The 12,308-nt window shown below is 35.8% G+C and overlaps 1 protein-coding gene and 1 pseudogene across 1 annotated transcript; one reads left to right on the top strand and one right to left on the bottom strand.

Moving 5' to 3' along the window:
• Positions 1 to 4,217: 4,217 nt before the first annotated feature.
• On the bottom strand, positions 4,218 to 4,445 carry LOC141417899 (small ribosomal subunit protein eS21 pseudogene; annotated as a pseudogene).
• A 1,362-nt stretch (positions 4,446 to 5,807) lies between these two features.
• LOC109677239 (putative olfactory receptor 10D4) lies at positions 5,808 to 9,620 on the top strand. The gene is made up of 2 exons (XM_074057359.1): positions 5,808 to 6,719; positions 9,603 to 9,620. Exons 1-2 carry the CDS (start codon positions 5,817 to 5,819, stop codon positions 9,618 to 9,620), a joined length of 921 nt encoding a protein of 306 aa, XP_073913460.1. The 5' UTR covers positions 5,808 to 5,816.
• The last annotated feature ends 2,688 nt before the right edge of the window (positions 9,621 to 12,308 follow it).

Here is a 12,308-nt window from a genome sequence, read left to right as displayed (position 1 = left end):
TATTACATATTTGATCCTTTGACCCTGTGACAGGTGGGAGCTTGCCCATTCCTTACTTATGTCTTTCCTATTGTGTCATAGCAAAGCACTTGGCTTCTTTTCAGAGGTGCTAATATTTTTTGTAACTGTACTCTCCATGGACACAACTTTAGAAGCACTTCTTTTCTAGCAAAATTACAAGTTTTCCAAAATTTTCCCCTTTGCTCTTGATTCTCATAGTAAATTTGACTGAAAGCAGTCTTTTATACCCATGTTGCAATCTGAATGCTGCACTGTTCTGAAATTTCCTCTAGCAGACAAACCAGTATGCCACCTTTAAACTCAGTCTGTCACTGTATAAGGCCATAGAAAAAGTGTAGAGAAGATCTGTGCCAAAACATAACATGGCTGGCCTCTAGCCCAACTCTCAATAAAGTCCTCATTTCCATCTGCAGCCTCATTAGCATAAGCTTCACTGTTCACATTCTTATCAGTATTATGGTTTTCTTCAAATACCCCCAGAATCATAAATTAAGCTCCACTTCTTCAAACTTTTCCAAATTTTTGTGACAGACTAAATCCAAAGGCTTTTGAACCCATCTCCATTATAGCAAAGACCCCACTTCTTAGTGCCAAACTTTTGTGTTAGGCAGATTCTGTCACTGTGACAAATACCTGAGATAAACAGATTAAGGGGAAGAAAGATGTATTTTGGCTCATGGTTTTAGAGATTTCAGTCCATGGTTGGTTGGTTCCATTGTTTTGGGGCCTAGCATCCTTCCATTAAGTCTATCACATGAAGGTTCCACTGCCTAACCAATAGTGTCATGGCAGGAGATCAATCCTTCAACAAATGGGTCTTTAGGATCCATTTCAGTATTTGGATTTCAGCTCCAAATACAATTAATAGCATTTATGTACAATAATATTGGATTGTTTTATTTTTAATACACATTGTAGAAGTTGTTTATATATTTTTTCTATGAGTCCTTGATAATAATCTTTACCATCGATAATGTCTCTTTCGCTGTTTTACTTTTAAATGTTACTGTCAATATTAAATAACCTTATTTCAATGTTTCCTATATTTTATTAGTTTCTGTACCTGTGTGAAAAGGTGTTCCCTAATTTAACTTCTAAAAGCTGTATTTTTCCCTTACAAATTTGGGATTCTGTTACTCTTAAGCTTGATTTTGATATTGTGCATGATATGTAGTAAGTGATTAATTTTATTTTTTGCTTTTTAATCTATTTTTCTAAGTCCGTTTTTGTAAAACAATGATTTATTTATCAACTCTTAATCTGAAGATTTTCTTTTTTGAAATGCTGAGGAAATTGCAACTTTTTATAAACACATTTTTAGAAGTATCCACATCGATAAAGTGTCCTTTTTTAGCTTATGAATGAAAAATCAAGTAACAATCAATAGCAGAATTGATTTCTTCTTATACAATCACCTTTTGAATCACTGATTTATTAAAGAACCATTTAGACTGATAAGGTCCACAAATTTCACATCTATTTAATGAAAAAAATTCCCATGGATGTTCTCCTTAAATCAATTATCAATGTATGCAAATGATGCGTTCTTATGCTCTCCAGTCTATCCATTTGACCATTTGTCTTGTTCTAGATCAATAACCCATAAGCTTTGGTTGCAATGAAGAAAAATAATAAACAAATTTACAAGTACATTTAACTTCTGGAGTAACAAAAAATGAATACTAAAAATTCATGTTTGTCAATTTCTTATGAAAAAAACTTTTAACGTTTTAAAATATTTTAATACATAATGCTGATAAGATTGACCTTCTAAGCACTGCTGCTAACAAAGAACTTTGACAATTACATTAAAAATTCATTAATTTTATAGCATTTGTACTTTGTTGAACTTATATCTTCAATAAAGTCTAAAATTAGACAACAATAGGAGTTGAGTTTCTTCATAGTTCATGATACATGTGTGTATGTGTATTCTTGTACACACACATCTACCCATCTTCTCTATTTGTATATCTTTATTTTGCCAATGAAGTGAAAATTGTTAAAAACTGTAATGCACAGAAAAATGAAGATGATTATAAAGTCAGTATATATAATGTATACATCAAATGCTCCTGTTAACAGTAGTTGCTACCATCAAGGGATATAAAATATTTCTAATAACTGTGAATTAAAATAGTTAATATAGTATATATAACATATGTAATATACATGATGTGTATTGTTTATATATGTATGCATATATAAAGCTACCTATCCTTCTCTATTTGTATCTGTTTATTTTGACAAGTGCATGGAAAACTGTTGAAAAATTAATATCTAGAAAAATGAAAATGGTGGAATAAAGTAAGTATATATAAGGTGTAGCTAAATGCTATTATTAACATAATGGTTGTTAAAATTGAGTGATATCAAAATATTTTTAACATTGAATAAATTTAAGTTAAACATGAAAAAATTACATGTATAGTGTGATTATAAATACTTGAAATATATCATAACTGGTAGAATTATTTGGAAGAAGAATCTAAAATCTTAACATGATAATATTTAAGTAGAGGAAAGGTGGGGGTTTTGTCTTTTGAATATTTTCTAAGTAGGTTATATTTTCACACTACTTTCATAATGAATACATGAGATTATAAAAAATAAGGGAGGGAATGAAACAGGGTATGAGGAAAGAGATGAACATATGTAATTACTCCCTTTGCTCATTCATGCTTTTTGAATCTAGGGATTGGGCCCTCGGGGACTTGTCTCAAAAGAAACCAGGTTCATTAACACTCTCCAGCTTGAAAGCATCATAAATTCAGAATTTCTGGGTAAGATTAATAGCAAGGATGAGTGTGGAATCTACATCTTGGATTCAAGAGGAGAAGGTGCAATATCTTGGCTCTGTGCCATGGCTCATTATGCAAAATAGTTTTGACTTTAGGAACATTTTCTTTTTCCCTAGAAACCTTAAACAACATCTTTGTGCCCCTTTTTGACATGTTTTTGTAATCATTGAAATCTCTGCCTGCTTCTGTTAACTCTTCTTCTTGCTCTCTTCTACACTGACTTTCTATGTGTCCTGGTCATTTCACTCACTCATGCCAGAGGAAGAGAATTCTTGCATGTGGCTGAATTCAGCAACCCACCAGTGAGTTAGCACTGAGAAAGTCATGAAGGGGAAAAGCAGGGGGAGGAGGGCTGATGGATAGAGAGAATTTATGAGACAAGATTGGGTGTGTTGGATGTGTTCAGGATGGTATGGCCTTAGAAGGGAGTTTTTCAAGAGAATGGCTTTTAGGGGGAAGATGGGTGACATGGAAGGAGATAGGTTCTTTCAGGAATCCTATTTTGCATTTAGCAAAAATGTTATCATTTATCCCACTGTTAGCATCTACTCATCCACACAAGAACTTCTCTTCCTTCTCCTTCCCTGAGAGATGATCCTCTAGGTTCTACTTGAAACCTGTAGTGGAAATTCAGTGCTTTTCCAGATGCTCTCTTCATTGCATGGTGAAAGCTGGTACTAGACTATTTTCCTTCTACTGATGTCAGATTCTTTCTTGGAAACAGGTGTGTATGGAGGAATAGTATGGAATTCTGAGAGCTGAGTGCCAGTGAGAAGCATTTTGAGAACATATCTAAGGCAACTCGTGAAATTTACACTTCACTGGGGAAGAATTAGAACAGACACCTGTGCCATTTAGCAGGGTGAATATGATTACTGTGTTGGTTGATTTATAGGGAGAGTTTATGCACTTCCAGACCACAAAATGTTCTTTTTAATTGTACTAGCATATTTATTTACTTAAAACACTTATCTGAGAAGAAAGTGACATTCTACATGACTTACATCTCATGCTTTGCCCTTAAGTCATATAGAGTCCATAAATACGTACAGTGTTTATGTCTCAATTGAAAATAAATAAGTGAAATAAATTTTCAAAATCCTAGTTAAATTTGTTTTTTAATGATCTGTTCATCACATCTGCAGTGGTTTTGCTGTTACTTTACATTAATTTTATGTTAGAGATCAAGTTGTTAAACTAATTTTATTACATATTTTATAGTAAATGGCCAGCAATTAACACAGTACTGTTATCTTCATTAACTCATTTAATCCTAACAAAGACTCTATGAGGCAAGAAATATTCATTTTTCTTTTTTTTGTTCTTCTTCTTTTTGTTTTTTGGCTTCTCATGGTTTATTTATGATGAATATTCCACTTCCACAATTTTCTCCATTCAGAAGTTCTTTGAGACAATGCCATCAGCCTTGGCCAATCAGAGAATGAAGTCATCTGACTCACCCATCCTGTGAGTGGCCCTGGCAATTAAACCTGCCTGTGACCTTGTTGACCTCAGCCACATTCATCTGGTTGGATGTGTGGTCGTTGGCACGATGATGTGATAGTTGGCACAGCATTTCCAGGGCACATGGAGGTCCTTGAACTTGCTGGTGTCATTGTGCATGTTGAAGCCACACCTGCTGCCTGCAAAAGAAGCATAAGTACAGAAAGACTCCATTTTTATTTTCAAGAGATGAGGTTCAGAGAAGTTAAATTGTTCGAGGGCCTAGAGGTAGCAAACAGTAGGGTCAGGACAGGGTGAGAAATTGGTTTTATATAACTCCAGAGTTAGCTCTTCAAGGAATGGTACTCTATCTTTTTACTTCTAGTAGGCAGATAGAAAACGAATGTATATAGGGAAATGACTGATGGCTATGGCTAAAAGTCAAAGTCTAAATTACATTTTGGGCTGGAAAAGAGTCTTTTTACATACTGTTGATAGCTTTGCTAGGATTTCATTTTATTCCTACATCTTAAACAGGTCTATCCTCACACAAGGTTGATGTCAGCAATGATCTGAAGAGCTTCTGCTACCTTCATTTCTTTATTCTTGCCATAATTATACTTAATAAGATTTTTATCCCCTGCATAAGCCTTTATGGTGGTCAAAATGAAAATAATGTAGACCACAATGTATAAAGAAGTATTAGATTTGTCAGATTATTTCATGTGAATAAACACTGGTTACAGCAGAGGGAAATTAGTAATATTTAGTGGTAATATATAGAGGGCTAGATAAAGTGGGATAGGAAAAACAAAAGGGGAACCTGAGATTTAGAAAATATGATTCAGGTTTCTTTTTAGGATTGGCTAGTACTGATGTTAGTAAATAAAACTAGAATGCATTTGTGATATTGAAATTTGTGTTGGTGAGATGCAGGGTATAGAAATAAAACATACTAGGAGGTAGAAATTATTTTTATCTATGCAATGACTGCTTGTGGACTCAATCCACTTTCTGTATATGTGTATGTTATGAATGTGAATTGTAGGCTTTTCTCTTGAATGTAAATGAAGAAGAATGGAAAGAGTATTGTTGAAAGTAGAAATACAAAAGGAAAATGTTAGTTATTTCTTTTTGTGTTAATTTTTACATGCATATATTTATTTACAAAAAAAACCCTATGATTTGACTGATATTAAAGTGAAGTAACAAACTTTTCACAGGGATAATAGATGGTTCTGAAATATGCCAGTTCGATGAGGAATCAGATTAGTAGAAACTAAAGAAGACTGGTGGTAAGAATTGAATACTGTAAAATGTTTGCCAACTATAAACTGTTCTGTTGCTTCACTTAACATATGAAAAAACTGAGGCCAAACATAACACATTACTGAATATTAAGCCCAAATTTATTATTTGTTCTCTTTTTCTTGGTTTTCTTTCACTTGCAGCCACTGCCTTAGACAGAAATCCTTTGCTGTGAAGCTCTCCTCAGTTACTTGTGGTCTCACAGCATGACCCTTGCTTTGCTTTTCCAGGGCTGCCTGCCACATGAATAGGAGAAACTATACCTCCGTGACAGAGTTCATCCTGTTGGGAATTTCTAACAGCAAAGGGCTGGAGACCATGATCTTTGTCCTGTTCCTGGCCTTCTACCTCTTCGCCTTGCTGGGAAACCTGCTCATCTTCCTCACCATTTTGTCATCCACCAACCTCCACACCCTGATGTATTTCTTCCTGGGAAACCTGTCAGTGTTTGACGTATTATTTCCTTCTGTGAATACCCCCAAGATGATGGTCCAGCTCGTGGGGCAAAGTCACACCATATCTTACCAAGGCTGTGCCTCCCAGATCTTCTTTTACCACACCCTGGGTGGCACTGAGTGTTTCTTGTATACAGTGATGGCCTATGACCGCTTTGTGGCTATTTGTCACCCTATGCAATACACCATCATCATGAACCACAGCGTGTGTACTTGCTTGACAGTGGGCACTTGGCTGGGGGGCTGTCTACATGGAAGTATCCTCACATTTCTTATCTTTAAGTTACCCTACTGTGGCCCCAATGAAGTGGACAGTTTTTTCTGTGACATTCCAGTGGTGCTGCCCCTGGCTTGTGCAGACACCTCTGTAGCACAGATGGTGAGTTTCACCAATGTAGGTGTTGTTGCACTGGTGTGCTTTCTACTTATCCTCACTTCTTACACTCGCATTGTTATCTCCATATTGAAGATCCGTTCCTCAGAAGGCAGGCGCAGAGCCTTCTCCACCTGCAGTGCCCACCTGACTTCCATCCTCTTATTCTATGGTCCTGTGATTCTTGTCTATCTTAGACCTGCTTCCAGTTCCTGGTTAGATGCTGTTGTTCAGGTCCTAAATAATGTTATCACCCCGTCCTTCAATCCCTTGATTTATTCCTTGAGAAACAAGGATGTGAAGTTAGCCCTGAGGAAGGTGTTAACTCAAATCGCCTACACTTCTGGAGTATAAGGATTAGAGCAATTCCTCTCTGAAATTCTTTGCAGAGATATTTAAGATCCACTTCACCTACAACACAATTGTTGTCAATTTTTTTTGTTGGGCAATGTTACTATCTCTCACTTCTTGGGAGTCCTAATAATCAGGTGATGTGTATTTAATATTTCCTATTAACCCAGCATTTTCTTTTTTTTGCAATTCGCCAAAACAACCTTATCTCTTCTGCTCTACAAGGTCTATCCTTTATGGAACTGTGTTTTCTTTGTTTATCATGAAATGGCAGGTTTCTAGAGGCCACGGACTGTATTATTCCTCTTCTCTATCTGTCCTTCCTCTACCATCAGTTTATGCCTTGCTCCATTGTACAATGCAATCACTTTGTCCATTCAATTAAACTAAGTTTTGCAGTCAACAAGGTATAAAATTTGAAAGCGTGATTGTATAGTTTAGTAAATGTAATTTTAAACTGTCAATCAAGATGAAAACAACCTCGTTGAGGACAATGAGGAATCTATTTATCCAGGAGACACCAAGTTCAAGTGACTTTTTATATTTTTTTTACTTTTTATTTTTATTTTTTATTGTTTTATTATTCATATGTGCATACAGGGCTTGGGTCATTTCTCCCCCTGCCCCCACCCCCTCAAGTGACTTTTAAAACATGCTCTAATGTCTTATAAGATGTTGGCTCTTTTTATTGCTTAAAATGCAGTGGGGGTTGTTAATTACATGACTGTATTAATAAACAAATTGTTATTGGTATGCAAAGGTCAAACTATTCCTCAGGAAGAGATTGGGTAGTTTCAGGAAGTAAGGGGGGCAGGGGACTGTTACTTGATGCAAGCATGACTAGCAACTGCTCAAAAGCTAATATTCAGGAGACAAGAGATGATGGGAAGGAAATCTGTTTTATTCTAGCACCAGCCTCTGAAAAGATAAATGGGGTTGTTGTCCCAGAGACCATTTCAGGTAGCTCAACTTTGCAAAAGGACTTTGATTGGGAAAGAAAGGACCAGGGGACAATGGACAGGAAAGCTACAAGCTGAGTAGGGATTTTGTCATCCTAAGTCCTATTTTTTTAAAATTTCTCTGCTACTGGAATATTCTTGAAATAAGGATCAACTTTTGTCTCCTTGGCCAGTCCATATAATTTCTTAGAGAAACATTATTTTCCTGAAAGTTAAACATCATTTCACTTTTAGTTAAAGAAACAAGTTTGGCAAGTCCTTGGCCCACATTTTGTTATCTGAAAAGAATCAGAAGTCCCTGGCTCTGAAAAACTAAAAGAAGATTACTGAGAAAGGGGTGGTGGGTCAGTGTTTATTTAGTTCCTTTTTCTTCCATAATTGACTCCAGCAGTTAGTGTCTTAATTCTTAATTTTTTAAAAAGAATATGTATCACTGGGCAAAGGGGAAAATGAAGGCTAATGTTACAAGAGGCAATTTGCAAAGCAGGTAGAGTTAGTCTAAAATATGGGATAAGACATCGCCACTTACTTTTATTACTGGATGGTTTCATGCATTGTCACAAAGGCTGGTGCATTGCATTTCAGAAGTTATAATTGCATGTAATTCACAAGGTCAGCATGTCAACAGGTAGGTCTGTATAGACACTTCAATTCCTGAGACCTGGTTTAAAAAGGCCTCTCTACTCCATTTTGAGTGACTTGAGTCAATGCTATTCCACTTTGGTGTTCTTTTATGACAACAGTCTATGTGTAACACCTTTGGCTCTAACCATGTCTTCTCTTTACAAAATAACTCAATTTGGAGCTATTTTTCCTTTAGCTCTCAGTGACATCTGGCATTAGAATTATTTTATTATGTGTCAAAATGGGAGAATGGACTCTGTGAATTTGCAGCAGAATGACTTCCTGAGCCAGACATTTCTTTTTTTTAATGTTGTGCTGGGTGGGGGTACATTGTGGTATTTACAAAGAGCCAGACATTTCTATTCTTTGTAGGTGCTCTCTATTTCTTGAAAATCTTGTTTATCTGTAGTTAAGTAAAATTAAGCCATTAATAATTTGTACTATTTATTGTTGGAATTTTTAAATATTTATAATTCAATATTAATCAAATTAGTTTCATAATTGGGACCATCTAGTTAGATTCATCCACTCAGACACTTAGAATAAGAACTGACATTTAAAATGTGCTTATTATATATGTGTTAGTATACATAATATTTATATGGTCTATATAGATACACATAATATTTATGTGATAATGGTCTGTATAGCTTTCTTTCTGGGTATCACTTACTGTTATAATTGTTTGCATATTTTAACTAATGCAATCTAATCCACATCTCTATTGTATGTAAGAGAACTGAAGCATGTGGAGTTTGTGTAACTGAAAAGACAGAACTTTTGATACTGGGATAAGTAGGGCACTGCTCTGGCTAACATTCATAGAAATAGAAAAATGATTGAAAATTAATACTTCAATTTTTCCTACTCTAAAGTGATATCCATTCATTCATTCAGCCATTGATTTCTCAGCTTAAATCCTCTATCTGACTGGTGGCCAATGGGATCTGGGTAGAATATTTGCCAAAGGACCCATATAAAGAATAAAAAGGGAAATGTATTTAGGGGAACAACATCTAGCAGTAAATAACATAAATCAAACGTATTTAAAATCACCTCATTTACAACCACAGTTGTAAATAGCAATAGAATAATTTTCATAGGCAATCTTATTTGTTTGAAAGTTCTTGGATCACCTGTCTCATCTATAGTGTTTTGATTGATGTGTATTCCATTGCAATGTTTACTACAAAATTAGGCAGCATAAAGTAAGATAATTTATTTTCTTAGACTGTCTTCAATGGTCAGCAATACTGGAGTAGCTTAGCTGGGTGGTATTAGATAAGGATCTAATGTGATATTTAAGTCACACTGTCAGCCAAGCAAGCAGTCATCTTTATGGAAGATCTGCTTGTGACAAGAACCAGTATATGGATGTCAGCAGAAGGCCTCAGTTCTTCACTCATTACATAAGACACCTATATGTCTTTACAACATGGAAGCTGCTTAGAGAGAGGCTGAAGCTTCTGGGATTAGTTGGTGGATTAGAAACTTCCTTCATGTGACTTTGAATGAGAAGAATCAGGGTAGCAAAGGAGAGAGTATATTTTGAGGAGAGAAAGAGAGCAAGAGCATCAGGAATCAAGAAAGTGGTATGGGACAGATAAAAAGCAAGGAGAAACAGAAAGCTGATGCAGAAAAAACCAGGAAACAGTCCTCTACTCTGGGGGAAAAGGAAGCTGAAACCTCAACTACAAGATAAACTAGGAAGCCTTGGTGACAACAGATTGGCAATCCTACCCACAGGAGAAACCCAGAGTTCTCACAAGCCTTAAATTCAGTGTGGGGATTTGGTATGATAGTTAAACATCATCTTGAGAGAGGGCCGATTGTTTGAGACTGGGCTATTATGATTACCTGAAAACAAGGAACCTCAGGGAACCTGAGGACACCCTGCTATAGTGTGTGGATGAGAGATGGCTACAAGAGGCAGTTATTGTTGGACACAAACACACAAGTTTAAGCACCAGGTTGCTCTGGCTTAGAGAACACAGTGGTTGATGGCTCTGCGGTGGGAAGGAAGCCCCATTACCAATGAATTATTGCAGAGATTAAGAGCTAAGAGGGTGATTTACTGCTTGGCAGGGTCCAAAAGCACTAAGATTAGTAGGCAGAATGCTTGGTTTTCTTGTTTCTCCCCTCTAGTGCAGAACTCAGTATTTTGTTTGCTTCCTGTACTTTAAGCACATTTAGTGGGATACCCTTCAGCTTGAATGTTTGCTGTCCCTGGGTGGAAAACTAGAGGCCTCTGAAACAAGTGGGAAGCTGCCCAACCCACAGGCTTCAAAGCTTGTTGGAGCCAACCATCACTTCTGGTAGACAAAGAAGGGAGACTTCTAAAGTGAATGAAGATGTTACGATAGCACATTTTTTACCATCCCAGCCTTCAGTTTATATGTAGCACCAATCTGCACAGTGGGAACAGAGAGATATAGGCAGACATCCTACCACTTGAGCCACTCCACCAGTCCTCAGAGAGGAAATACAGTAATCTGTGGAAATGCTACATCACCACCTCCCTCCTTTGCAGATCTGGTAAATTCTAATATTGGAGGGCCTGGAAGGAAGATTCTCTAATCCTTTGTCCTTTTTTTAAAAACTTTCTTTCCTTTTACTATATTCTCATATATTGTCTTTCCTTTTTCAAAAAATTTTCAAATGTTTTTATTTTTGATTACTCTTCTTACCTTCATCTAATTGTATTTATATAGTTTTATTTATTTTGAGATCAGATATATTTATCTTTTATTTTTTCCTCTTTCTTTCCCTCACATTCTTTTCCTTTATGGCTCCTCTTTCATTTAACCTTGCTTCTTTTTCCTTCCCCGTTCCTCCTTTATTTAATTCACTTCTTATTATTACTTTTACCTTTATTAATTTTTAACCTAGCCATTTACTTTGTGTTAATTTTATCCTTTTCTTTCCTGTGACCATTGGTGATATAGTAGTCTTTAACTGATTTTTATTGTAGTTCTATATCTCATTTGTTTTGTTGTTGTTCCTTTTAAAGCAGTTTGGTTCCTCCTCTCTGAGTATTAGTAAGCATTGACCCCACAAGAGAAAGTTGCTCAATAAGAAGACCTCAGTACAGAACTAGAAGAGAATCCATGTCAATAGATGTATAAGTCACAACAAAGAAAACTAAGGAATATGAAAAAACATGGCAGCACAACTCCTCCAAAATTCATAACTCATTAATAGTTGAATCAAAAAATATTGAAATGATTGAAATTCTAGACATATAATTCAAAAACATAGTTGTAAAACTGATGAAGTAAAAACAGATGAAGTAAAGAAGTTAATTCAAGAATTGGATGAGAAATTAAACAATGTGAAGAAGGAATTCAGCAGATAGTGATTCTAAACACACCCACACACACATGCAGACACACACACACAGACACACACACACAGACACACACACACAGACACACACACAAACATGCACCCTAAATGAAAATCTTGGAAATGTAAAACTCAACAAATTAAACAATGAACTCAATGGAAACCATTACCAATAGATTAGACCAGGAAGAAGAAGGAATATCAAGGATTGATGACAAGATTGACGAAGTATCATATTCAAATAGCAATAAAGTAAAAAAAGCAATCATGACCACCCAAAAGTTCTGGAACAGGATTAAGAGACCAAACTCACAAATTTGTGGTGTAGAAGATGGAACTGAAACACAGACCAAGGGTACAGAAATCCTATTCATTGAAATTACTGCAGAAAATTACCCAAGTCTGGGAAACAAATGGACATCCAAGTACAGGATATATTTAGAACCTCAAGTAGACATGACAAGAAAAATCCTCTCCATATTATATTAAAATGTTAAGAGTACAGAAAAAAGGAAAGAATACTGAAAGCTGTAAGAAAGAAGTGCCAAGTTACTTACAAAGTCAGCAGCCCTTCAGCAGAACCTTCAGCAGAAATGGATCCCTCAGCTTGAACTGATGTTTTTTAAGC

Source organism: Castor canadensis, chromosome 2 (assembly GCF_047511655.1).
Source record: "Castor canadensis chromosome 2, mCasCan1.hap1v2, whole genome shotgun sequence".
Lineage (NCBI taxonomy): Eukaryota > Metazoa > Chordata > Mammalia > Rodentia > Castoridae > Castor > Castor canadensis.
This window is presented reverse-complemented; position numbering and strand designations above follow the sequence as displayed.

Coding starts and splice junctions, on each gene's coding strand:
- LOC109677239 (XM_074057359.1), top strand. CDS start 5,817: ATGAATAGGAGAAACTATACCTCCGTGACAGAGTTCATCCTGTTGGGA.